Raw genomic sequence first — 27,260 nt, 5'->3', positions numbered from 1 at the left:
TCAACGTTCAAAGATATACATAAATGAGAATGAATGATGAAACATCAAATGGAAATTACACAGAACTGTAGTACAATTAAATTATTTTTTTGCATAGTTCAGTAAAATCTTAATATACATAGGCATAATCATACTTAAGCACAAGAGTGTAAGAATAGTAGATTACACCGAGGCAGTACATGAGGTGTCATGTTTCTAGCATTATCTTATGCCCTTCAAGTTCAGAATTGTTGAAAATGTTCACGTCTTAATTGGCCAAAAAGGGCCATTGTCCTTCACAACATGCTTGTGGCGAGGAGTACTTAACAAGCATGCACCACTGACCCGAATACCACCATCAGCCCTTCCAAATAAACATTCTTGTGATGGTATAATTTTCAGCATTTCGGACAAAGAATTCCAAATCTATTGTCACAGCTGATTCTAATGAAACCATTTCCAAAATATTTAGTCAATAACAACGGAGACCAAAGCTGATAGGTTTTTGTATATTGTCTGCAAGAACATTACAGTAACAATCCCATAATTACTAATACTAGCTCTAAGATTATTTAAACATTTAACAAGTAATCAATTCTTCACATGATATCAATAAACAAATCCAAGTTAAATTTTACTCTTATTTTATAAGCTTTTCTCTGGATAATAATCACCAATGACAAACATTAATTAAGCTAAACTAAAACCTCTTTCTGTGAAGCATCACATGTGAAGCAGCAGCATACCCTTTCTGTGCAGCTGAGAACAGGATGTTAGCTCATTCTCAAAGTGTGCGAGGGAACCAAACTAGTTGTTAAATGTGGTCCGACAAAAATTAGATGAAATTAACAGGCAGCAACAACCACAAAACCAACAGCTACAAACTGTTGAGCTTCCGTCAAGTTACAGGCAATTCATTCCATGAACCACTATTTGCAATGAATATTCAAAGGGTAAAGAAGCTCTTCCTTGAAAGCAGAATATTTCCTGGATTTGTGGCGTCAAAATCATAATGTTTTGGAAACCTTGAATGAATTAACGCATTAAGGGGGTAAAGATCTCTCCTGCCTCTTGCCACCTGCAGAAGGTGCCATCTCACCTGCCTCTTGCCGCCTCCTGCCAGCTGCAGAAGTTTTCGGATGACTCTGTAATTGTGGGCTGCAACAGTGAGGGGAGGGAAGCTGAATACAGAGGTGTAGTCAACAACCTTGTGGAGTGGTGTGGGCTGAATTACCTACAGCTCAACACGAACAAACTGAGGAGTTAATGGTGGACTTTAGAAGGAGAGGAACACCCCTGAACCCTGTCTCCATCAATGGTGTGGATGTGCAGTTTACCATGGAAAACAGAAAATAGGTGCAGGTGTAGGCCATTCAGCCCTTTGAGCCAGCACCGCCCTTCAATATGATCATGGCTGATCATCCAAAATCAGTACCCCGTTCTGGCTTTCCCCCCATATCCCTTAGCCCCAAGAGCTAAATCTAACTCTTTTGAAAACATCCAGCGAATTTGCCTCCACTGCCTTCTGAGGCAGATAATTCCACAGATTCACAACTCTCTGGGTGAATTTTTTTTCCTTATCTCAGTCCTAAATGGTCTATCCCATATTCTTAAACTGTGACCCCTGGTTCTGGACTCTGCCAACACCAGGAAAATTGTTCCTGCATCTATCCAGTCCAATCTCTAAGAATTTTATACGTTTCTATAAGATCCCCTCCCATCCTTCTAAATTCCAGCGAATACAAGCCCAGTCGACCCAATCTTTCATCATATGTCAGTCCCGCCATCCCAGGAACTAACTAGGTGAACAGACGCTGATCAACCTCAATAGCAATAATATCCTTCCTCAAATTAGGAGACCAAAATTGCACACAATAATCCAGGTGTGGTCTCACTGGGGTCCTGTACAACTACAGTTGGACCTCCTTGCTCCTAAACTCAAATCCTCTCACAATGAAGGCCAACATGCCATGAGCTTTCTTCACTCCCTGCTGTACCTGCATGCTTACTTTCAGTGATTAATGTACAAGCACACCCAGGTCTCGTTGCACCTCCCTTTTCCTAATCTGACACCATTCAAATAATAATCTGCCTTCCTGTTCTTACCACCAAATTGGATAACCACGTTTATCCACATTGTACCACATCTGTCATGCTTCTGCCCACTAACCCAACAGCCTCATAGCATCCTCCTCGCAGCTCACACTGCCACCCAGCTGTGTTTCATCTGCAAACTTAGAGATGTTACATTTAATTCCCTCGTCTGAATCGCTAATATATATAGTAAACATCTGGGGTCCCAGCACCGAGCCTTGCGGCACCCCACTAGTCACTGCCTGCCATTCTGAAAAGGACCCGTTAATTCCTACTCAGCACTTCCTGTCTGCCAACTAGTTCTCTATCCATGTCAATACCCTACCCCCAATACCATGTGCTCTAATTTTGCACACTAATCTCTTATGTGGGACCTTGTCAAAGGCTTTTTGAAAGTCCAGATACACCACATCTGGCTTTCCCTTGTCCATTCTACTTGTTACATCCTCAAAAAATTCCAAAAGATTATTCAAGCATGATTTCCCCTTCATAATTCCATGCTGACATTCCAAATGTGCTGCGATAACATCTTTAATAATCGACTCCAACGTCTTCCCCACTACGATGTACGGCTAACTGGTCAATAATTCCCCGTTTTCTCTATATCTCCTTTATTAAAAAGTGGAGTTATATTGACTACATTCCAGTCTACAGGAACTGATCCAGAGTCGAGAGAACATTGGAAAATGATCACCAATGCATCCACGATTTCTAGGGCCACCTCCTTGAGTACTCTGGGATGCAGACCATCAGGCCCTGGGGATTTATCTGCCTTCAGTCCCAACAGTTTACCTAACACCATTTACTGACTAATGTGGATTCCCTTCAGTTCTTCGATCCCCTAGTATTTCCAGGAGATTTTATGTGTCTTCCTTAGTGAAGACAGAACCAAAGTACGAGTTTAACTGTTCTGCCATTTCCTTGTTTCGCCATTATAAATTCACCTGTCTGACTGTAAGGGACCTACATCCGTCTTCACTAATCTTTTCCTTCTTGCATACCTAAAGAAACTTTTACAGTCAGTTTTTATATTCCTCACATGCTCTCTTTCATGCTCTCCCCCCCCCCCCCCCTCTTAATTAATCCCTTTGTCCTCTGTTGAGTTCTAATTTTCTCCCATTCTTCTGGTTTGCCGCTTCTTCTGGCCAATTTATTTGCCTCTTCCTTGGATTTAACACTATCCTTGACTTCCCTCGTCAGCCACAGTTGAGCCGTCTTCCCAGTTTTATTTTTTTACACCAGACAGGGATGAACAATTTCTGGAGTTCATCCACGTGGTCTTTAAATCTTCGCCATTTCATCTCCACCGTCAACCGTTTAAGTATAATTTGCCAGTCTATCCTAGCCAATTCCCCTCCCATATCTGCAAAGTCTCCTTTATTCGGGTTCAGGACCAGAGTCTGCAAATTAACCGTGTCACTCTCCATCCTAATGCAGAATTCCACCATATTCTGGTCATTGTCGCCCAAGGGGCCTTGCACAACAAGATCGCCAACTAATCCTTCTTCATTACACAATACCCAGTCCAGGATGGCCTGCCCTTTAGCCAGTTCCTCTGCATATTGGTTTAAAAACCCATCCCGTATACATTCTAGAAAATCCTGCTCCTCAGTACTGTTACCAATTTGGTTGGTCCCATCTATATGTAGATTAAAGTCACCCATTTGTACCTTTGCTACATGCCTGTCGCCACATGAGCTCCTGTCAGAACCTCGGACAGTGGTGTCACCCATCACTTTGGCTGTGCCTGACATCGGTCTCGCCGGTCGAGTCTCAGCGCTAGGATTTGCGTCACAGACCTGTCCGCTACTCGGACTGGAAGCATCGTCTGCCCCGACAGCCCCTAAGAGGGTGTACCTGTTCGCAAGAGAAACTTCCACCAAGGTCTCCTGCACATGCTTCATCCCCGTTCTTATCGTCTCTACCCATCGCACCTCCTGCACTCTTGGAGTGAAGACCCGATTGTAGGTCCAAGAAGCTTACGTCGTCCCAGATGGACCACAGGTCATCCAGCTACTGCTCCAGTTCCCTAACTCGGTACTTGAGGAGCTGCATCTGGACACAGTTCCCACAGGTGTCGTGGTCAGTGACAGCAGCAGTGCTCCTGACTTCCCACATCCTGCAACAAATGCACTGCAATAACATTCCTGCCATCACAAGTTAAAATATTTAAATTAAATTAAACACACAACCAATTCAAGTGTAGCCTCCTTGCCAAAGACTCTGGAGCCAGACTCGCACTTCCCCTCAACAAAGCCGCCCCCCTAGACCTGAACTTAATTTTATCTAATCGTCAACTATCCACACAACTAATTAGGATGTCTCAGCCAATCCACTCACTTGCTGGTCTGGCTGCTGCTCCTCTGCGGCCTTCAAGATAATTGTCCCGGGCTGACTCTTGGCGCTCTTTTTAAACCTCACTAACTTTACTCACCTAGGAGAAAGCCTTCCTTCAGCCAATCCACTGGTCTGGCTGCTGGTCCTCTGTGACCTTCAAGATAATACCTTGGAGTGTACCTGGATAGTTAACTGGACTGATCCAGGAACACAGAGGCCCTGTACAAGAAGGGACAGAGCTGGCTGTACATTTTGAGAAGGCTCCGCTCTTTCAACATCTGCAGTAAGATGCTGCAGATGTTCTACCAAACGGTGGTAGCCAGTGTCATCTTCTTTGCTGTCATGTGCTGAGGCAGCAGGGCGAAGGCCGCGGATGCCAATATTAACAAACTCATCAGGAAAGCTGGCTCTGTCCTGGGGGCGGAGTTGGATGCATGGGAGGTGGTCTTGAAGGGGAGGATGCTCCCCAAACTGGACAATACAGCTCACTCCCTCCATGACACACTGGTCAACCTGACGAATACTTTCAGCAACAGACTGATTCCACCAAGATGCAGGACAGAACGCCACAAGAGATCCTTCTTCCCAGGTAGACACAAAATGTCTGGAGTAACTCAGCGAGACAGGCAGCATCTCTGGAGAGAAGGAATGGGTGACGTTTCGGGTCAAGACCTTCAGCAGATCTTTCTTCCGAGGCTATTAAATTTTACATCTCCTCCCCCTTCTGTCGTGGGGTAGACTGAGACTGACGCCCCTCCCCCCCCCCCCCCCCCCAATCCATCCCCATCCCAATCGTTGCACATCCCCAAGCCTTTCCACTCGTCACTTTAATTTCACGTATTTTGAGTTTTTATGACCGCTGGCAGATCAATTTCCCTCTGGGATAAATAATGTTCTATCGTATCGTATCATGGATCTCCATCTGTCAAACAGATATTTCTATCATTTTGGGCAAAAATTCAACTTCCTAGGTCAAACTAAATATTTAAATGTAGAGCAGGTGGAAAAGAGACCACGTCTAGCCCATCTCTCCTCCAACTCACTGATAAAGTTTCCATGCATTTGTTCCTTAAACTAAAAATAAATCAGATTTTGAAAAGGACTGAAAAGCCAACTCATTTTTAAGTCAGTGGAACTGAAGGAATCAAGAACAGCACATTACTTTTCTAAAACACCTTAGCAAAAAGGACAAAATGTGTTGGAAAGAACTGCAGATGCTGGTTTAAATCGAAGGTAGACAAAAAGCTGGAATAAATGCTCTACTACAAACCTACTGACTATCATAGCTATCTAGACTACACTTCTTCCCACCCTGCTTCCTGTAAAGACTCTATCCCCTACTCCAAATTCCTCCGTCTACGCTGCATCTGCGCCCAGGATGAGGTTTTCCATACTAGATCATCGGAGATGTCCTCATTCATTAGGAAACGGGAGTTCCCCTCTTCCATTATAGATGAGGCTCTCACTAGGGTCTCGTCGATATCCTGCAGCTCCGCTCTTGCTCCCCCTCCTCCCATTTGTAAGAAGGACCCCCCTTCCAAGAAGGAGTTCCCCTTGTCCTCACCGTACACACCATCAGCCATCGCATACAACAGATAATCTCCAACTCTTTTGCCACCTCCAACAGGATCCCACTACTGGCCACATCTTCCTATCTCCACCCCTTTCTGCTTTCCGCAGAGACTGTTCCCTCCGCAACTCCTTGGTCAACTCGTCCCTTCCAGGAGATGTAACACCTGTCCCTTTATCTCCCCCCTCGACTCCATCCAAGGACCCCGACAGTCTTTAGGTGATGCACACGTTCACTTCCACCTCCTCCAACCTCATCTACTGTATCCGCTGTTCCAGGTGTCAACTTCTGTACATCGGCAAGACCAACCGTAGGTTCGGCGATCGTTTTGCTGAACACCTCCGCTCAGTCCGCCTCAACCTACCTGATCTCCCGGTTGCTCAGCACTTTAACTCCCCCTCCCATTCCCAATCTGACCTTTCTGTCCTAGGCCTCCTCCATTTGTCAGAGGCCCAGCGCAAATTGGAGGAACAGCACATCATATTTTGCTTACGTAGCGGTATGAACATTGTTTTCTCTAACTTCAAATAGCCCTTGCTTTCTCTGTCTCCGTCCCCTCCCCCTTCCTCGTTCTCCCACCAGTCTTACTGTCTCCGACTACAGTCTATCTCTGTCCCGCCACTCCCCTGACATCAGTCTGAAGAAGGGTCTCGACCCGAAACATCATCCATTCCTTCTCTCCAGAGATGCTGCCTGTCCCGCTGAGTTACTCCAACATTTTGTGTCTACCTTTAGCATAAAGGACAATCTAACGCTGCGCCACAATGCCCACTTATAAAAATCCAGGTTCCAAGGTACTTTGTTATAACCTGATAACTGCCTTCCTTAAAAAAGCTGTTACAGAAAATAAGTGTTCCAAAGACCAGTGGGTTAATAGGGGAAAGAGGGTTTGAGACAAGAGAGTTTCAGACTTGGAATAATAATTATTTTCCCTGCAGGATTTAAGATAAAGGTCTTCTCAATAGCAATAGGTTTATTTTTGCTACTGCAAGCTAAAAATACTGAAAGCTTTATGTTGCACTGTTTTATAAGATCATCGCACAAGTGTCACTAGAAGCGTTTGCTTGTCAATTTCAGTGGCCACCCACAGTTGAAGTAGCACTGTGTTCTTAAGAGACAACGTTCAGGAGCGGTTACATGGAAATCGTTCTTTTTCCCTGCACTGTTTAAAAAAAGTTTTTTCTGCTTGTCAACTTCCAAAATAACTCAAGTCCCCAATTGAAATTTATTCAAAATCTGGTCAGGGAATAAATAAAAAGAACTCAAGTAAGAATGTTTAATTATATGTTCAACAATGCAACAATGAAATTCTTACTTGTTGCAGCTGTACAGACCCATTAATGTAATAACAGAATAAAAACAACAATCATTAAGAAAATAAAATTAATGGTCGGTAATACTAGGTAGCCAGACCTAAACAAAATCGACAGAAGGCAGGAGCAATGAGAGAAAGATGTAAAGTGCTGAAGTTACTCAACGGGTTGTACAGCATCCTTGGAGAACATGGATAGGAGACATTTCGGATTAGGACCCTACTTCAGCCTGAAGAAGGATCCTGACCTGCAACGTTCCCGATCCATGTTCTCCAGTGATGCTGACAGACCTGCTGAGTTATTCCAGCACTGTGCCTTTCTTTGCAAACCATACGGTTCCTTGTTTCTACATAGGGAATTATGCAAATTGTGAACCAAGGAGGGGAAAAGGGGAGAATGTAATAAGGCACTGCAGATGCTGGTTCAAACCAAAAGGTAGACACAAAGTGCTGCCGTAACTCAGCAGGTCAGGCAAAATCTCTGGAGAAAAGGGATAGGTGACCTTTTGGGTCAAGACACTTCTTCAGACATGTATGACATATCTGCACTCTACTCGACATACTTCATCTGTACATCATAGAGAAAAACTGGACATGAGAAAAGACTACGGCCTGCAAAAGATTACCTCAGGCAGGGTCATTCCCTGGTAGGCCAATTGTTGGCCAGGGAAGGTGTGATCTCGGGAAGAGAGATACATTGTCATAAATGGTGAAACTGGTTAAACGATTAGGGTGGGGGAAGGGGGTCAAGGGAGAAGGGGAGTGTTTGTAGAAGTAATGGAAAATTAGAGAATGTAACGTTCCCACCACTGGGTTGCAAGCTACCCAAGCAAAATATACGGTGCTGTTCCTCCAATTTGAACGAGGCCTCCCTCTGTTCATGGAGGAGGCCCAGGACAGAAAGGTCAGTATGGGAAAGGGAGTTAAAAAGGGAAGCAACCAGGAGATCCAATAGGCTTCAGCAGACCAAGTGCAAGTGTTCAGTGAAATGGATGCCGAGTCCACACTTGGTTTTGCCAATGTACAGGAGCTCACATCGGGAACACTGGTTGCAGATGGAGGTGAACCTCTGTCTCACCTGGAAGAACTGTCAGGATCCCTGGATAGGGTCAAGGGAGGAGGTATAAGAACAGGTGTTACATCTCCTGTGGTTGCAAGGAAAAGTACCTAGGGAAGGTGTGGTTTGTGTGGGAGGGACAAGTGAACCAAAGAGCTACAGAGGGAGCAGTCTCTGCAGAAGTCGGAAAGGAGTGGAGATGGAAAGATGTGATTGGTGGTGGGATAATGTCGGAGGTGACTAAAATGTCAGAGGATGATGTGTTGGATGCAAAGGCTGGTGGGGTGACGGCGAGGACCAGGGGAACTCTGTCCTTCTTGCATCTGGGGGAAGGGGGTGCGAAAGCAGAACTTGCAGGACATAGGAGACATGCGTGGGCCTCATCTATGACAGAAGGGAGGGGGAACCAGATTCCAAAAAGAATGTGGACACCTTGGATGTCCTAGTAATGAAAATCTCATCTTGGGAGCAGATGTGGTGAAAGAGGAGGAATTGAGAGTAGGGGATAGCATCTTTGCAAGAGGCGGGGTGGGAGAAAGTGTGGTCCAGATAAACCGTGGGAGTCGGTAGGTTTGTAATAGACGTCAGTTGACAGACTGACCTTGTGATGGAGAATGCAGGAAGCAGGCATGATACAGTCATCGATGTAGCATAGAAAGAGTTGGGGGATGGAGCCAATGAACGTCTGGAACAATGACTATGCGACATAAAGGCAGGCTACACCTTTAACTTGGGTAGAGTGAGAGAAGTCAAAGGAGAAGTTGGTCAGGACAAGGATATGTTCCAATAGGCAGTTAGTGGAGGAAAATTGGTTGGGACTTTGCTCAAAGAAGAATCAGAGGGCCTCAAGGCCTTCCTGGTGGTCGATGAGGTGTAGAGGGACTGAATGCACATGGAAAAGATGAGTGAACGGAAGCCTGGAAATTTAAAGTTATTAAAGAGTTGAAAGGCATGCGACGAGTCTTGGACGTAGGTGGGAAGAGATTGGACAAGGATGGAATTGAGATATGTGGTGATTAGTTTAGTGGGGCAGGACCAGGCAAAAACAATGGATCTGAGGAATTTGGGGAGGAGGTAGAAGCAGGCTGTGCAGGGGAACAATGACATTTGAGGCTGTGGAGAGCTGACACAAAGTGCTGGAGTAACTCAGCGGATCAGGCAGTATCTCTGGAGAAAAGGAGAGAAGCATCTGACAATCTTTGGTGCGAGGTCCAAGACATGCGAAATAGATCACTGCAAACCTCAATTAATCAAAAAATGGAAAAGTGTTTTGGAAAATGGAGATTCACCCAGATAAAATGGGCCTTTGTATCTGCTCACATAGCCTTTCAAGGGAAGAAACATTGGCTGTAGTCACAAGTGCCAAGAGGATGAAATAGCAATAACTTTGAATTGAAAGGTACAATCAACTAGATTGCATTTGAGAAAATTGGTAGTCGCAGAAGTGTCCTGGCAATCGAAGGGGCAAAGGATATATCATTGAGACTTCTGGAATGGAATCTATAGAACAATAAGTGGCAATATGTTTCTAATAAAAATACACATGGGTTGGGAGGGGGAAATTGAAGATGCACATGGATGGTGATGCACTGTGATCACAAGCAGAAACAGCAAGGTACTGAGAAATGGCCATTAATACAACTTATGACATTTATGTAGATAAGAGTGAGAGAATCAGACAGTCAAAGGGAGATACTAATTAATGAAGATTACGGTAAAAATCAGAAATACCTTTGTGTATACTTAGGAGATTATAATGCAAAATCCCAAGAATCATTGAGAAACAATGTTCACTTGAAAGAACAAGGATCCTCTAGGCAGTTTAGAGTGCAGGAATTAGTCAAGGATGAGAAAGAACATGAGTTACAAGGAGCAATGGAGTCAGATGAAAGTACATGGTCCAACCTAAGAAATGAATTGGATGGATCAGTGGGGCAAGCAGACATCAGATTATATAGAATAAACTGAAGTGCCAGAGGAATTCAGTAGATCAGGCAATATCTGTGGAGGGAATAGACACATATTTCAAGTCAGAACCCTTCTTCAGACTGAACAGAGTAGGGACCAGAAAGCTGGGTGGTGAGACATAGCCTGGCAAGTGATAGGTGCATGATTGGCAGAAGGTGAAGTGACAAAGGACAGAGGTGAAGACAGAATGGTGTAAGTTAAATAAGGGAGTTGAAATGTAGTGACAGAGGGAGGGATATGGGTGGAATGGGACAGTGGAAAGGGAAATATAGGGCGGGAGAATGGAAGATACATGGGAAGGAACCATGGGGGAAATGTGTATGTACATTTGTGGAACCAGAATTCAAAGCTTATGCCACTGGGTCGCAAAATACCCAAGTAGAATAGGAGGCGCTGTTTTTCCATTCGTACCCTGGAGACTGAGAATACCCCTCCAAGCCCAGTAACTGTCTCCAGCGAGTTCGTGCGGAAACATTTAATTGGTAGAGTGCCGAGACATGCAGAGGCCTAAAGTTGTGCTCAACATTCCTCATGACATTCCTCGCAACCACGCTCTAAGTTTCAATAGACAATAGGTGCAGGAGTAGGCCATTCAGCCCTTCGAGCCAGCACCGCCATTCAATTCGATCATGGCTGATCACTCTCAATCAGTACCCCGTTCCTGCCTTCTCCCCATACCCCCTCACTCCGCTATCCTTAAGAGCTCTATCCAGCTCTCTCTTGAAAGCATCCAACGAACTGGCCTCCACTGCCTTCTGAAGCAGAGAATTCCACACCTTCACCACCTTCTGACTGAAAAAGTTCTTCCTCATCTCCGTTCTAAATGGCCTACCCCTTATTCTTAAACTGTGGCCCCTTGTTCTGGACTCCCCCAACATTGGGAACATGTTATCTGCCTCTAATGTGTCCAATCCCCTAATTATCTTATATGTTTCAATAAGATCCCCCCTCATCCTTCTAAATTCCAGTGTATACAAGCCCAATCGCTCCAGCCTTTCAACATACGACAGTCCCGCCATTCCGGGAATTAACCTAGTGAACCTACGCTGCACGCCCTCCATAGCAAGAATATCCTTCCTCAAATTTGGAGACCAAAACTGCACACAGTACTCCAGGTGCGGTCTCACCAGGGCCCGGTACAACTGTAGAAGGACCTCTTTGCTCCTATACTCAACTCCTCTTGTTACGAAGGCCAACATTCCATTGGCTTTCTTCACTGCCTGCTGTACCTGCATGCTTCCTTTCATTGACTGATGCACTAGGACACCCAGATCTCGTTGAACTCCCCCTCAACACTTTACCGAACCATCCACCCATTTTGAGAACTTGGACGCGCTTTAAGATCATCTAGTGTTTATTGTATTTAGGTATGTGGGTCTTGTTGTACCCAATTGGCTTCAATTGGTTTTCCACATCACAACAGGGATCGTACTTCCAAACAAACCGTAGACGATGAAAGGCGTGGTGGAGAGCCTGGGCAACGTGGAAGCGCGGATGACGCAGCAATAAAATCCGCCTTGCACCTACCAGCATCCGGGTCACGGCGCTCCCATTTCCGCTTTCGCCTCCCTTTTTTCTAATTTTATTTCATCGCGGATAAAAAAAACGTTATAATATTAACGGAACAAACCAACGCCGTCTGAAAACACGATTGAACAACAGCGGACACGATATCCCATCTCAATAGGTGGAAGAAAGAGCCGACTCACCGCCCTTCACCGCCGAGGAATCGCCCCAGACAATTTCCCCCCTGCTTTAGTTCATCAAAAAATACGCCATCCTAATATCAGTGCGCCTGCGCAGGAATCTCTTATAAAGACACCCACCTGATTAGTGCGCATGCGGATTTTTTTTAGGGCTGTTGTGTTTTGCAAAGCACGCCGGAAGATGTAGTCCCTCGACTCATAGTCGCTGCGACGGAGAGCAGAGGAGAACTACATCTCCCGGCGACTTTGACGCCGCCCGGGCTGCACAGGCCAGCGGGTGGAGGGGAAACACCAATGGGAGCGCTGGTGCCGTGGTTGCCGTGTGACGGCGAGCCAATGGGAAGGGTTGTTTGTTGCTGAGTGGGGTCGAGTGTGTGTGTTTTTTTTATTCTCTCCGCTCTCTCTCTGTTGCTTTTGGCTGGCGCTTTAACAGCGGCCTGCATTCCCTGTCAGTCTCGGCACTTAGACGGCCTTGCGTACGGCTCCGGGGGGGGAAGAGGAAGGGGAAGAAGGAGGAGAAACCGTCCTTTCGATCGCGGCTCGAATGCCGAACGAGAGCCGGGCCGGACAGCGGGCGGGCGGCCCTGGCCTGTGAGGCGACGCTGCTGCTGCTTGCTGCAGTCTCTACACTCGGTGAGGAGAGGAGCTGGCGAGGGCAAGGTGGCTCCGCTCACTCTTCGGTGGGGCTGGTGGGGGGGGAAGAGGAAGAGGCAGAGGTCGGTTCAAACAATGAGCAGCCGTGGCGGCTCCGAGGGGGCACTCGTGTCAAAATCACCTCCGCGACCCCCTCCTCCTCCAAGGTGCGACCTAGCGAAGTACGGGAAAGAGCAGGCCTGCCGCTGAGCGGCTCTGGCCCTCTTTCAAGCCGTGTCGGTCGGTGCTCTGGCAAGCTGAGCTCGACCGAGAGAGGGTTGCGGGATCTCCAACAGCGCCTAGCAATTAAATGGTGATCGTGGCGTGCCAGCTCCGCTCTGTGTATGTGATTGAGAAGACTCCATCTATCCATTTTCTCTCTTAAACCTGTTTAATTTTTTTACTCTCTTTTGACCTCTCCATCTTCCCACCTCCCTCCCCCATCTCCTCCTCAATCGCTTCGCCCTCTTAACTCGTCTTGCCTTCCACGAGCACTGGCATTGATGCAGTCTGTGTGTAACTTTGGATCTGGCTGAAATGGCGTCATTGACATAACTAGAGAGTGTCGGTGGGGAGAGAGAGGGGGTGGGGGGAGAGAAACGCATCAACTCCATCACTCTGAGCCGCACGATTGCAACCCCTCCTGATCCCGTGTACTTCAACTCATCCGCCATTCATCATCTTTTCTTTCCGGCGTTGTGAATATGTGCTGGGCAAAGGTAGTGTTTGATCTAAGCGAGATGAAGATAATGTGGGGGATTACATCGTCACTTGCGACCGATGATCTTGTGTTGGCATTGCCTCGCTTGCCATTCTCGAAGTGGTTGGGGGTGGTGGGGAGTCTGATCCTGAAAGGAGATGTCGATCAGTTCTTTTTTTCCTAATTGATTTTCTTGTGTTCTTTTTCTTTAGGTATAAAGACAGTTGACTTTCGTGCTTCGGACGCCGATTTTTGGTGTATTTTGAATTAACATGAAGGTAAAAGAAAACGTTGGATATTTTTCTCCGGGTTGATGAAAAAAAATAATCGACCGGTTTTGTAGTTTAATTGTCGTGCTATTACACTGGGGTTTTCCCACTGCAGCTGTGTGTTTGATGTAGTTGGAGTATGCTGCATGACAAAGCAACGGCAAATACAAACTGCTTATTTAGTGCGGCAACATTACGGCTAGCCCAGGCGGTGTCACCGTTTTATTCCTCCAACTGCCAGGATAAGTAAAGCAGTGACATTTATGATGGAATGATCGAGGATTGGGTTGTTTGTTTCCTCAACCAGTCTATATATGCTACGTGTAGTTTTTAAATGTTTGGATTTTTTTTTAATCTCCTTTTGTATGTTGTGTTCTTGAGACGCGGTTGAAACGTCTCAATTGTATTTTTGCGCGACCTGCGTTTTTCTGCAAAAGCAAAGCATCTCAGGCGATGCAGAGAATTTCGACTGAGTGGTGCAAACAATGTCATCAAATAAACCTATTTTGACTTGTATTTCATACGCCGTATTTAAACGGCAGGCTACTGGAACTGAATTAAAAGTCTCGGACAGTGCTTGTATTTCTGCAAATTGTTAGTCAGGGTTAGTTTTGGTTTAGCGGCGCTTTACAAAAAAAGCAGTTCTTAGCCATTGTTATGTTCTATTAAACCAGCTTCCGAAGCCCGCTCTTGCTTTGTCTGTTTACTACTACAGGGTGAAGTGAAACAACAATACAGTACTCCTCAAAGAACCTCCACAAATTTCTGTGGAAATTGGAGGCAATAGACAGACCGACCTGATTGATTCATACTCTTTTGAATTTAACAGAAACATTGCTCTTAATACATAGGTAAATAGCACAAAAGCAATCTTTGTGCATAATTACAATTACATTTGTGATTCTGATCAGGTAAGTTTCCCTTACGATTTCTCCAAAATAATAGGTTTGTCACCCTTGGCTGAAACACCTGCAGTGGTCTGCAGACCAATGGGAGTGGTGTTTGCCATAGCAGAGTGGGTCAAAATGATTTAAACGTCAGAGTGCACTATGCTAAAATGTTTTAAAAGTCTATAAATAGTTGCAGCATTTTTCTAAATATTTTGCGTTTAAATCCCACCACTATACCAATATATCAGATTAGTCGCTGTCTTATTGTAGGACTTTGTGAGTGCATGTTTTCATCTTCTAATTGTGGAAGATGCTGTATAAATATAATTTTTTAACATGTTGAGCATCTTCAAACTCCGTTGTAACAGAAACATTGCACAGATAGTGCTCGTTAGAAGCCCCTGCCTTGATGAATCACTGTGTTCATAACTGGTCTTAACCTCAGTGTTGTCCTTAGCGTAAATTACTTGTTGCAGGTCAGATTATTGTTTATCCTACCCCTTACAATGCAAGAGAGAGAAAAAAATCAGGTCGTCACACAATTGTCAAGCTTTTCTCAGTCTCATTCTCTCATCACTCTGGCTCCTGTTCTGACAATTCTAGAGTACTTGGAGCATCTCTTGTGGCTTCTCTTTGTCATTTCTTTGTGACCTCTTCCAACCTTAGAATCCTCTGAGAGTTCTCAAATTGTCAGAGACTGCGTTATGTTTTGGCCCAAAGCACACAATTCCTTTTCTAAGCCATTCTATTTTAAGGTGATCTTAAAAATCTACGACTTTTTCTGAGCTTTTGCGGAAGTTATTCAGATATTTTGATGTATAAGGACAGTGCAAGGCTACAGAGAAAATGGAAATAACAGAATGTCCAAAAGAACAAACAAACAATATAGAGAGAATATGTTGGCGCAGTCTGGCATTCTTGTTTCAGGTGTTTTTTAACAACCGAGTATATGCTCTTTGTATATTTGCGTGTTTAGGGAGGACCATTGTAGCATGGTTAGGCCTTTGCTGGTGAGCTGATAGTTCAGGAGAATGAGCTCCATTGCTTCTCAAGATTCAGCAACTTTATTCTCACTGTTCCATTTAAGAGGGTTGGTTGTACTGGCATGTTTTTGGCTGCACTGATATTTCATTTGTATCAAAGCCAACCTGTTAGCTGTGATTTATTCAATTATACTTTCACTTCTGAGTTTGAGCAGAAAGTCCTGCCTGATGGTTCTTTGAAGCAGGCAGTGTACTTTTATTTTTTCATAGAATGTAGGTGTCACTGGCATTTATTGCCAATCATTCTTTTTCGTAGACACAAAAGCTGGAGTACTCAGTGGGACAGGCAGCATCTCTGGAGAGAAGAAATGGATGACGTTTTGGGTCGAGGCCCTTCTTGAGCTCTGACTTACGGAGTCTTTTTAATTGAGTCATATTTAGTTATTTATATTTGCTTTGGCTTTAGAGATACAGCATGTCAGGCATCGATGCTCCTGCTGTGGTTTGTAGTTGCCCAGTCCAGCCTATGCAGGAGCAGCTGATTTTCTTTTCTGAAGATTAGTAAACCAGATGAATTTAATGATAGTTTGATCACAATCACTGATCATTAGTTTTTAATTCCAGATTTATTTAATTACTTGAATTCAAAGCACCCAGCTGATCATGTGGGATTCAGACTTGAGCCTCTCAGTCGAAAGCCCAGATCTGCGAATACCAGTCCGACTGTACCAAAATGTAGATGTGAGAAGGATATCAGACAGGATGTTAAAACAATGTTAAAATTACTATTTGTGGGAATTGAAAGCCATGTTGCCGATATCACAGCAGGATCTGCATGTCAAATACATTGCATTGACAGTAAAGTAGCTGAGAATGTCTGAGGTCACTGAGATCCATTCTTTAAAGTCTAGGCTCTGCCGGGCTCGTACTGCTCAAAGGTGTGAATTCAAACATACCACAAACCTCACAACAGGCCGTGATGAAGTATTTTAAGCTGTCATCTCGGTACTACATTAATTGTTAGCCTGGATAATCAGGTCAGTTGGTGTGATGGAGGAAGAATTTAACCAATTTGTTATTTTCAGGTGAGTGTGCAATGTGAAGTATGCAAAACTCTTGCATTTTAATGAAAATATTTTTGTGGTGGTTTTTGTGCAGTATTCCCCATTTGATGTAATGCTCCTTTTCTATTCCACATCCATGCTGCCCTCTTCAGTTTTAGAATGGGTTGTGGGGATCATTAGCAAGGATTTATATGGATGTCACTGCTGCTGCACCTTGGTCAGCTTTGAGGAGGCACATAAAGTAAAATGGAAAGAATCAGCACATGTTTACTTTCCAAGAGAAGAAACCTTGAATGAAAGTTAGCGTTCATTTTCCTTCGAGGTTCACGGGTCTAGTATCTGCCACACTAGAATGCTTCCAGAATGCCTAACAAAATTTAGTACTGAAAAGAACCAAACAAACGGTGGCCCAGCGTTAAGAGTTAATGCCTTACTCTGGGTTAAAGATCTGAGTTGGATCCTGATTACGTTCCTAAGTTTGTCTTTGGAACACTAGACAATGTAACCCTAGAAAACAACTGTGCCATAACGACAATACCATAATTGCATACAGATGCATCTCCAAACTCCTGGACCTAGGAGGCGGCAACCCCCTCTGCCACTGCATCCTCAATTTTCTGACCCACAGACCACAATCAGTGAGGATAGGTGATTACATCATCTACCCACTATTCCTCGATGCTGATGCCCGCAGGCATGCGTTCTCAGTTCCTTAGTATACTATATACCGACGCCAACGCATCCATATTTGAGTCTAACTCCTGTCTTCACGTTTGCTGATGACACCACTCTGATGGGTCAGATCAGGAACAATGATGAGACTGAGTACAGGAAGAGCATATAGAACTTAGTAACATGTGTCAGGTTTACAACCTCTCCCTCAAATTTAGCAAGATGAAAGAGACATTTATTAACTTCAGGAAGCATGGTGGATTCCTGAAGCATGGTGGAGTACTTGCTCCCATCATCATCAATGGTGCCAAAATGAAAATGGTTGAGAGTCACTAGACCCAGGAACAGCTGGACCCGGCTGGAAGGTTTGGCTTGTCTGCCGCAGACGGAGGACCCGTGCCACCGACTGGGAACCTGGCCGGCTCACCCACCCAGAGTGGAAGGAGTGGTACGAGGGCCGGTAAGCAGACCGCCTGCAGGAGGCATTGCAGCGCCTCAATGATGGAGTGACAATAGACAATAGGTGCAGGAGTAGGCCATTCGGCCCTTTGCGCCAGCACCACAATTCAATGTGATCATGGCTGATCATTCTCAATCAGTACCCCGTTCCTGCCTTCTCCCCATACCCCCTGGGCTGTGGGAGGACCCTCCAACAGCCAGCGGTGGAACAGCAGCGGAGCACACCACAGTTGTATACTGTCTCAGTGTACTACTGCTCAGTGTCTACACCTGTACTGTATCAGAGATGCTTATTTAAGTGCTTATGTATTGTGAAACTTGTACTGAACTATGTACAAAAATGAATTTCACTGTACCTTGGTACATGTGGTAAATAAAATAAAGTTATCAGGCTTCTGAATGGTCCTTCCATAAGCTATGGTGCAGTTTGTTCTCCTCTACCTCATTGCAAACATTGGATCTTGTCTCTGGAACTGTTGTGCTATAATGCTGAGAACTATGGTCTGCCCTCTGTCTTGGCCTTCGCTTACCTGTTGTAGTTGAGTTTGACTTGATTGTATGTATGAATGGTATTATCTGATTTAATTGGATATCATACCAAACAAAACTTTTCACTTTACCTCAGTACACACAAGATAAAACATTCTATCATAACTTGTGCCTTGAGTGCTTGATGGCAAGGGTTAGGTGATAAGTTGTTCATCACCGAGCCTTTAATGTACTCTTGTAGTGATAGCAATCCTAATGAATTTTGGCTTTTGGTGTCCCCCGAGGATATTGAAGATGGGGCATTCTGATGATAATAGCATTAAAGTCAAAGGTATGTGCAGGGATATTCTTGTTGGACATAATGATGCTTGGCACTTTTGTGGCATAAATGCTGTTCACCACCATCAGACCATGGTGCAATGCCATTGCAATCTCGCTGCATGTAGGCATGGACAGTTTCAATCGCTGTGGAGTTTTGAATGGAATGAATATTGTGCAATGATCATATCTGAGCTTTTGGTGAAAAAAAAGTTTATTTATGAAATAACTGAAGATGGTTACGCCTCAGTCACTGCTCTGGGAACTCCTGTAATCGTGTTCCGGAGCTAGAATAATGAATCTCCAATAACCACAGCCTGCATGCGAGCGAGGTATAACTCCAGCAAATGGAATGGTTTCCTCTCAATGCCCACTTGGACAGATTGTACTTTTCCTCCTTTTTTGGTCAAGTAATTTCCCAAATTATACAACTTTAGTTTTAGAGGTACAGCGTGGAAATGCCCTTCGGTCCACTGAGTACATGCCAACCAACGGAAAGTGGGATAACATTACTACTATGTTATCCCACTTTTGCATCCAACATACTACAGGGAGAAAGTACAAACCCCATTCAGATAGCAGTTATGGTCAAGATTGAACCCAGATCTTTGGCGCTGTTAGGCAGCAACTTTACCAATGTGCCGCTCTCTCTATTTAAAAACATATGAACAGGTACATAGATAGGAAAAGTTTTGAAGAATATGGGACAAGTCTGGAATGACATCTTGGCCACCGTGGACATGTTGGGTCAAAGGCTGTTTCCATATTGTATAATTCGATTCTACCTCATTGCAAACATTGGATCCTGTCTCTGGAACTGTTGTGCTATAATGCTGAGAACTATAGTCTGCCCTCTGTCTTTGCCTTCGCTTACCTGTTGTATTTGAGTTTGACTTAGAAGGATGAGGGGGGATCTTATTGAAACATATAAGATAATTAGGGGATTGGACACATTAGAGGCAGGAAACACGTTCCCAATGTTGGGGGAGTCCAGAACAAGGGGCCACAGTTTAAGAATAAGGGGTAGGCCATTTAGAACGGAGATGAGGAAGAACTTTTTCAGTCAGAGAGTGATGAAGGTGTGGAATTCTCTGCCTCAGAAGGCAGTGGAGGCCAGTTCGTTGGATGCTTTCAAGAGAGAGCTGGATAGAGCTCTTAAGGATAGCGGAGTGAGGGGGTATGGGGAGAAGGCAGGAACGGGGTACTGATTGAGAGTGATCAGCCATGATCGCATTGAATGGCGGTGCTGGCTCGAAGGGCTGAATGGTCTACTCCTGCACCTATTGTCTATTGACTTGATTGTATGTGTGAATGGTATTATCTGATTTAATTGGATATCATACCAAACAAAACTTTTCACTTTACGGCGCTGCACCATGGGAGGAAGGTCAGGCGCGGGGTGCGCCAGGACGGGCACTGGTCCTCCCGGGGGGGGGGGGGGGGACGCACGCATTTGTGAAAGTTTATTAGGTAAATTGTTTTTAAAAAGTAACAAAAGTGGGTTTATTCAGACCACGGGGGAATGGTGAGTAGGGTGGGGCTAAAATTGTCGCGCTGTCATGTCCTGTTTTGGCTGTGTAGAGGGTATGGTACACACATAAACATATACACACAAACAAACCGAGTTTTAGTAATTAGATTGATAAATGTCTAAGATAGATAGATAGATGGGAAAAGAGATTTCACGTGGCAATGATTTATAAGATTACAATATTCAAAGGTTTCTCTGAGATGTCTGACCAGAAGTGTCTAAAATGTATGCAAAGGTTGAGTTTTCTGGATAGTTTTTGTAATTAACGTTTGGCTTTAAAAACTATGCACAGTGTGTCTGGAAGTTCGTTATAATTGTGAAACTGGATGCTTGCTGCATTCTGAAGTTATAGGAGTACACAGTACAGCTAAAGTTGTTTTTACGGAAAAGCGAATGGGATCACTCAATTACATCGCTAAATGTTGGGTAACATTTCTGGAATCTCATACAGTTTAATGACATTTAAAATGTTCACCACAATAAACCAGTGATTGTTTAAATCTCATCCATCCAGAAAAAATGCATAACTTGAACAAAGACCTTCAGTTTCTGTGGCTTTTTATATAATTTCAGGATGTCTTAAGATATTCTTCAGACAATGAAGAACTTATTTGAAGTGCAGTCACTGTTGTAGGAAATACGGCAGCAAATTTACACTCAAATAGTAATAACATTGATAACCAGATAATGTGTTTTTGCCATTCTGATTGAGATCTGGCCTGGACACCATGGAGAATTCCCTGGCGCTTCTAATGAGTAATGCAATGGAATCTCTCGCATCTTGGAGGGCATCTGGAAGCAAAAGCTTCATACAAAAGTGTTCAATCCGGCTCATTTGAAAAAAGACAAAATGCTTGAGTAACTCAGTGGGTCAGGCGACTTTTCTGGAGAAAATGGATAGGTGACCATTCCTTCTCTCCTGAGATGCTGCCTGACCTGCTGAGTTACTCCAGCATTTTGTAAATAAATACCTTCGATTTGTATCAGCATCTGCAGTTATTTTCTTACACTATGGATAGGTGACCAGTCTGAGGAAGGGCCATGACCTGAAATGTCACCTATACATTTTTCCAGAGATGCTGCCTGACCTCCAGCATTTTGTGTCTATTTGCAGAACCTGGATAATGTTGTAAAATTTAAGTATTATGCTGGAAGGTAAAATTCACGTCATGCTTTGTTGTTTTCATTGGGTGTTGCATGTAGCATTGGAGTTCTGGGGAAATGTAGGAAGGTAAATATTGATAGGTCATGTTCCAATCAGTGTTGATGACAGGGAGTATTTCTAATTGCAATTTGGAACATGATTGCTCATTTCCACAATCCATCAATCTCAATATTTTTCTTCAATTGTTTAACTGAAAATTACACAATTACAAGTTTAAAAAGACCACACTCTCAAGAGAAATTACATTTCATTTATTGGGCACATTAAATATCTGTTTTTTCTTATGTTTGTTTTTGGTACAAGTTACTCTTTCTACTTGTTAGGGACTCAAAGACTGAACCAAAACTGAAATGTGCATTTTCATTTCAGAAACCTCTGTTATTTTTATCCAATTGTAGCCAAGTGGACAAATGTCTAGCTCCTGCAGTTTACAACAAAAATATGATAACTTCAAATGGCATGTTTCCTTCAGTTACCATTTCATGAATATTTCTTGCTGGGAAATCAAAGATAGAAAGAAGCTGGTAACATTTTTGATTTTGAGTTCTGAGTAACAAGGAAACTGAGACAATGCCATCTTTTCAAAAAGCTTATTAAGAACCATTGATTTGAAAGCTTACTGAAATAGCTACATGGAGTAATGAATTGTTTTGATTGTTACTCCTGTAAGTTCTATTGCCCAGGTTGTACTCTGTTTTGTGTTCCAGCGCATAATCGTGTTGCAGTGTAAGGTGCTGTTTCCACTTTCACCAACAGGGAATAGAACATGAATACTCTGTTGTTTTAATATTCTATCAAGATGAATGGGAAGCAGGCACTCCCAACTTGCAGGAGACTGCTGGCAGTCTGCCATCTTTGATGGGCTCAGATTAGGTTCTCAACACATTTCCAGCAGGAAGAGAGCTCTTGCAGAAGTTGCACATTGTGCAATACATTCTGTTTAACTGCGGCTAACTGGACCACTGATGTTGAAGTATGCTTTTGTTTACTTTTAAAGGCAATCGATGAACCTCCTTATCTAACAGTTGGTACTGATGTGAGTGCTAAATACAGAGGAGCATTCTGCGAAGCCAAGATCAAGACAGCAAAAAGGCTTGTGAAAGTTAAGGTATGTAACATATTGATAACAAGAAACGTGGGGTTCAAATTTTTGGCTTTTGTTTTGTTTCCTCTCTTGTATTAGTGCCCAGGTTAAATGTAGTGCCAGAAATAGGAAGCATAAATATGGATTAAGATGGTCACATTTTGCCAAACAACATTAAAAGGTTTTTGTAAATTAGGACTTCAGGGAAAGAAGCTGCAGTCCTTGAAATAATTCAGACCTAATCAGTGATATTACATGCTACTGTGATGTACGAAGAGAAGACAATTTTTTATTATCTTTGACATTTCCATTTGGAGCTGTGTCTGTATCAATATAATCACTAGTTACATAATTACATAAATGATTTTATGTAATGACATAAAATGTACTTTGGATCCTGATATAAAGTTGTACTTTGCCAACAATCTTTTTTTGCTGCATGTATAAATGTTTTCTGTCATCTGCTGTGTCATTAATTGTGGGATGCTGGTCGCCTTGTGTAAATATGTCAGGGCTCACTTATGATTCTTCGTGTATAAGAACTTTTCTAGTTTATAATCTGCAAGAAAAAATTGTAGCACTTAAAATGCACAACAACTGCTATGACAGGGATATTGAACCAATTTCACATCATATTTTTGGAAACACTTTTTTGAAACAATGATTTCAAATAATAATCCTAAATGGTGCAGGTGATAATTGTTTGACTATTTAAACTGTGGTTTTAAAGCCTGGCAATATTTTTGAGGTCATTACTTTAATCACGTTTGGTTAAGCAATTATCTTTGACCTAGTAAAATAAAATGGTATTGGGCCATGAAAGTGTTTTTGTATTGAGAGATTGTTATAATATCACATTGCAGAGCAGTCTTTTATGCTTTGAGAGAATATCACTAGTGGATAATGATTTATCACTGGAAATAGTTCATGAAAATGAGTGGTTCCATTGCAGTTGAAAGCTGGAAGTCAGCTTTGTGGTCCTGATTTACCCAGGGCATGACTGTGGATTTCTCAACACTTCTCACTGCTGCCAGTTTCCTGGCCTCTGAAGCTTTTCCACTTAGCTAAGTTATTGAACAAAAGATGGTGATGCAGCAGTAATTTCTACGGTAGTTAACAAAGTTAGCAGTTGGAATCAAGATTTTAGAAATCAGGTGAACTTGCTCGTTTGCTTTAAAATGGCGCCTGGCAACAGCATCTGAAGTGATTGCACAAGTAATTATTTTAGGGCTGAATTGTAGTGATTGACGCTGGATGTGAACCCTAATCGTTTACCAGGTGTAGAGTAAATGATTTTTTTTTAAAATGCCGATATGTGAAATCTTTAAAATAATAGAAATTGTAACCAGTGGAGTTCCGAGGGGATCTGTACTAGAACCTCTGTTGGTTAGTAAATTTGCAGACTATACCAAAATACGTAAGGGTTATGTTCCATGTACTCTTCCATAACTCAGACTTTACGCAAGTCTGAATCCCCATCCCCTGCCCAAAATAACTCGCTGAGAGTGTTAATTGTCTCAGCGGTGTCCAGATGATCCAGGGCACTTTCTGCGGTACCACCTTATTACAGCAATCAGAGAGCAATAAATACTGGTGATACCTGTTTTCAGGAACAACAAGAATAATCCGTTGCTGAATGCAACAAAGAAACACTTTAATTTTTACATGGTAGTTACTGCATAGAAACAGACCATTTTGCCGCGCAGATCCATGCCAGTATGTGTGACAAGCAAACCTGTGCCACCACTCTTCATCTAAGCCTATCGTAATACCATATTTCTTTCTCTGCTATGCCTTCCTGGCTCAACCTGAAATGTCTCTGCGCCATTCCCCATAATTAGGTCTTGTGGTGATCTATTCCATGTTCATGGCTGCATGTTAAATTCCTCCAATTCTGGTCATGTGAAACCCTTCAGTCTTGCAACGGAGACCGGCCACAGCATTCCAGCAAGTCCCCTACTAGGTTGCTGAGTTTGTACATATTATTCACATGTCCAGTCATAAAGTCATCAACAAATACAGAATGGGAATAGACCTTTCAGCCGCCATGTCTATGCCGATCATCATTCACCCATTTTCACTAATCCTTCATTAGTCCCACATTTATTCTCCCAATATTCCCATCAACTCCCGTCTGATTCTATCATTCAAATACATGTATGGACAATTTATGACAACAAATTAACCTACCAGCCCACATATTTTAGGAATGCAAGACGAAACTGGTGCACCGGAGGAAATTAGTCATCATCCCCCACGATTTAAAATCCTTAAGTCTCACAAATCCCTGGATCCCATGATTCTAACCCAGCCAAACTCCTGACTTGTGTGGTAGTAGGGGACTCAATCGTGAGAGGTACTGACGAGTTTCTGCAGCAACAAGCGGGATTCAAGGATGGTGTGTTGCCTCCCTGGTGCCAGGATCCAGGACATCATGGACCAAATGCAGTGCATCCTCAAGGGTGAAGGTGAGCAGCCGGACGTGGTAGTGCATGTCGGCACAAATGACGTCTGGAAGAAGAGGGAAGAGATTCTGCAGCACGACTTTAGAGAGTTCGGAAGAAGGCTGAAAAGCAGGACCTCCGGGGTGGTTATCTCTCGTTTGCTTCCAATTCCTCATGCTGGTGAGGGCAGGAACATGGAGATACGGGACCTGAATGTGTGGCTGAGGAGCTGGTGCAGGGGACAAGGATTTAGATTCTTATCCACTGGGATCTGTTTTGGGTTAAGGGTGGATTGTACAAAAGGGATGGGTTGCACCTCAACAGGCGGGGGGACCAACATCCTGGCAGGCAGGTTTGCCACTGCTGCACAGGTGGTTTTAAACTAAATAGTGGGGGGGTGTTTCAAATGGGATAGAGAAGGATGGAGTTAAAGGGAAAGAGAGTATAGGAATAATTAAGAAACACCCCAGAATTAACGGGACAGAAAGCTCACAAAGCAATAGGAGAGAATGGCCAAGTGTAATAGGAATCGATTTGGAAGCTGAGATGAACAAAGGATTAAAAGTACGATATATGAATACGCGAAGTATAAGAAGTAAAGTGGATGAGCTTGAGGCTCAGTTAGAGATTGGTAGGTATGACATTGTCATGATTACAGAGACGTGGTTGCAGAAGGATCAGGACTGGGAACTGAATATTCGGGGTTATACGTCCTATAGAAAGGACAGGCAGGTGGGCAGAGTAGGTGGGGTAGCTCTGTTGGTGAGGGATGGAATTCAGTCCCTTGTGAGGGGTGACATTGGGACTGACGATGTAGAGTCACTGTGGATAGAGTTGAGGAATTGTAAAGGTACGAAGACACTAATGGGAGTTATCTACAGACCCCCAAACAGTAGCCTGGATATAGGGTGTAAGTTGCAGCAGGAGTTAAAATTGGCATGTAACAAAGGTAATGCCACTGTAGTTATGGGGGATTTCAATATGCAGGTAGACTGGGGAAATAGGTTGGTTCTGGACCCCAAGAAAGGCAGTTTGTAGAGTGCCTCCGAGACGGATTCTTAGAGCAGCTTGTAATGGAGCCTACCAGAGAGAAGGCAATTCTGGACTTAGTGTTGTCCAATGAACCAGATTTAATAAGGGAACTCAAGGTAAAGGAACCGCTTGGAGGTAGTGACCATCATATGATTCATTTTAATCTGCAATTTGAGAGGGAGAAGGTTAAACCAGGAATGTCAGTGTTGCAGTTGAACAAAGAGGTTTATGAAGGCTTGAGAGAGGAGCTGGGCAAGGTCGAAGGGAAAGGGATCTTAGCAGAAATGACGGTGGAACAGCAATGGCAGGAATTTCTGGGCATAATCCAGAAGATGCGGGATCATTTCATTCCAAAGAGGATGAAAGATTCTAAGGGGAGTAAGAGGTAACCGTGGGTGACAAGAGAAGTTAGAGATGGAATGAAACTAAAAGAAAAGATGTATAAGATAGCAAAGAGTAGCGGGAAGCCAGAAGATTGGGCAACATCCAAAGGACAACAGAAGATAGCTAAAAGGGCAATACGGGCTGAAAAGATGAGGTACGAAGCGAAGCTGGCCAAGAATATAAAGAAGGACAGTAAAAGCTTCTTTAGGTATGTTAAGAGAAAAAGATTAGTAAAGACAAATGTGGGTCCCTTGAAGGCAGAAACGGGTGAAATTATTATGGGTAACAAGGAAATGGCGGAAGAGTTGAACAGGTACTTCGGATCTGTCTTCACTAAGGAAGACACAAACAATCTCCCAGATGTATTAGTGGACAGCGGATCAAGGGAGACAGAGGAACTGAAAGAAATTTGCATTAGGCGAGAAATAATATTGGGTAGACTGATGGGACTGAAATCTGATAAATCCCCAGGGCCTGATGGTCTGCATCCCAGGGTACTCAAGGAGGTGGCTCAATAAATCGTGGACGCATTGGTGATCATTTTCCAATGCTCAATAGATTCAGGATCAGGTCCTGTGGATTGAAGGGTGGCTAATGTTATCCTACTTTTCAAGAAAGGAGCGAGAGAGAGAAAATGGGGAATTATAGACCAGTTAGCCTGACATCGGTGGTGGGGAAGATGCTGGAGTCAATTATTAAAGACGTAATAACGGCGCATTTGGATAGCGGTAACAGGATTGGTCCAAGTCAGCATGGATTTGTGAAAGGGAAATCCTGCTTGACTAATTCTCTGGAATTTTTTGAGGATATGACAGGTAAAAATGGATGAAGGAGAGCCAGTGGATGTAGTGTATCTAGACTTTCAGTAGGCCTTTAATAAGGTACTACACGGGAGGTTGGTGAGAAAAATTAGAGCACCTGGTATTGGGGGTAGGGTATTGACATGGATAGAGAATTGGTTGGCAGACAGGAAGCAAAGAGTAGGAATAAACGGGTCCTTTTCAAAATGGCAGGCAATGGAGAGTGGAGTGCCGTAAGGCTCGGTGCTGCGGCCGCAACTATTTACAATATATATTAATGATTTGGATGATGGAATTAGAAGTAACACTAGCACGTTTGC

At 43.6% G+C, this 27,260-nt stretch overlaps 2 protein-coding genes across 7 annotated transcripts in view; one reads left to right on the top strand and one right to left on the bottom strand.

Annotated features, from left to right (window-relative positions):
* ggps1 (geranylgeranyl diphosphate synthase 1) overlaps window positions 1-12,101 on the bottom strand; it is a 60,021-nt gene extending 47,920 nt beyond the window's left edge. For both annotated transcript variants that reach the window (XM_078399115.1, XM_078399116.1), the window contains exon 1: window positions 12,027-12,101. The gene's annotated coding sequence lies outside the window, so the exon portion shown is untranslated. The remainder of the gene's footprint in view (window positions 1-12,026) is intronic.
* Window positions 12,102-12,410: 309 nt separating this feature from the next.
* arid4b (AT-rich interaction domain 4B) overlaps window positions 12,411-27,260 on the top strand; it is a 107,333-nt gene continuing 92,483 nt past the window's right edge. For 3 of the 5 annotated variants that reach the window (XM_078399109.1, XM_078399110.1, XM_078399105.1), the window contains exons 1-3: window positions 12,411-12,656; window positions 13,569-13,634; window positions 22,194-22,304. In XM_078399109.1, coding sequence (XP_078255235.1) covers window positions 13,629-13,634; window positions 22,194-22,304 — 117 coding nt within the window. In that variant the 5' untranslated portion in view covers window positions 12,411-12,656; window positions 13,569-13,628. The other 2 variants (XM_078399108.1, XM_078399106.1) reach the window with 2 other exon arrangements.

The sequence above is a fragment of the Rhinoraja longicauda genome, chromosome 5 (genome assembly GCF_053455715.1).
Source record: "Rhinoraja longicauda isolate Sanriku21f chromosome 5, sRhiLon1.1, whole genome shotgun sequence".
NCBI classification, from domain to species: Eukaryota; Metazoa; Chordata; class Chondrichthyes; order Rajiformes; family Arhynchobatidae; genus Rhinoraja; species Rhinoraja longicauda.
Note: the sequence above shows the minus strand (reverse complement) of the source record. Positions and strands in the feature narration are given on the sequence as shown.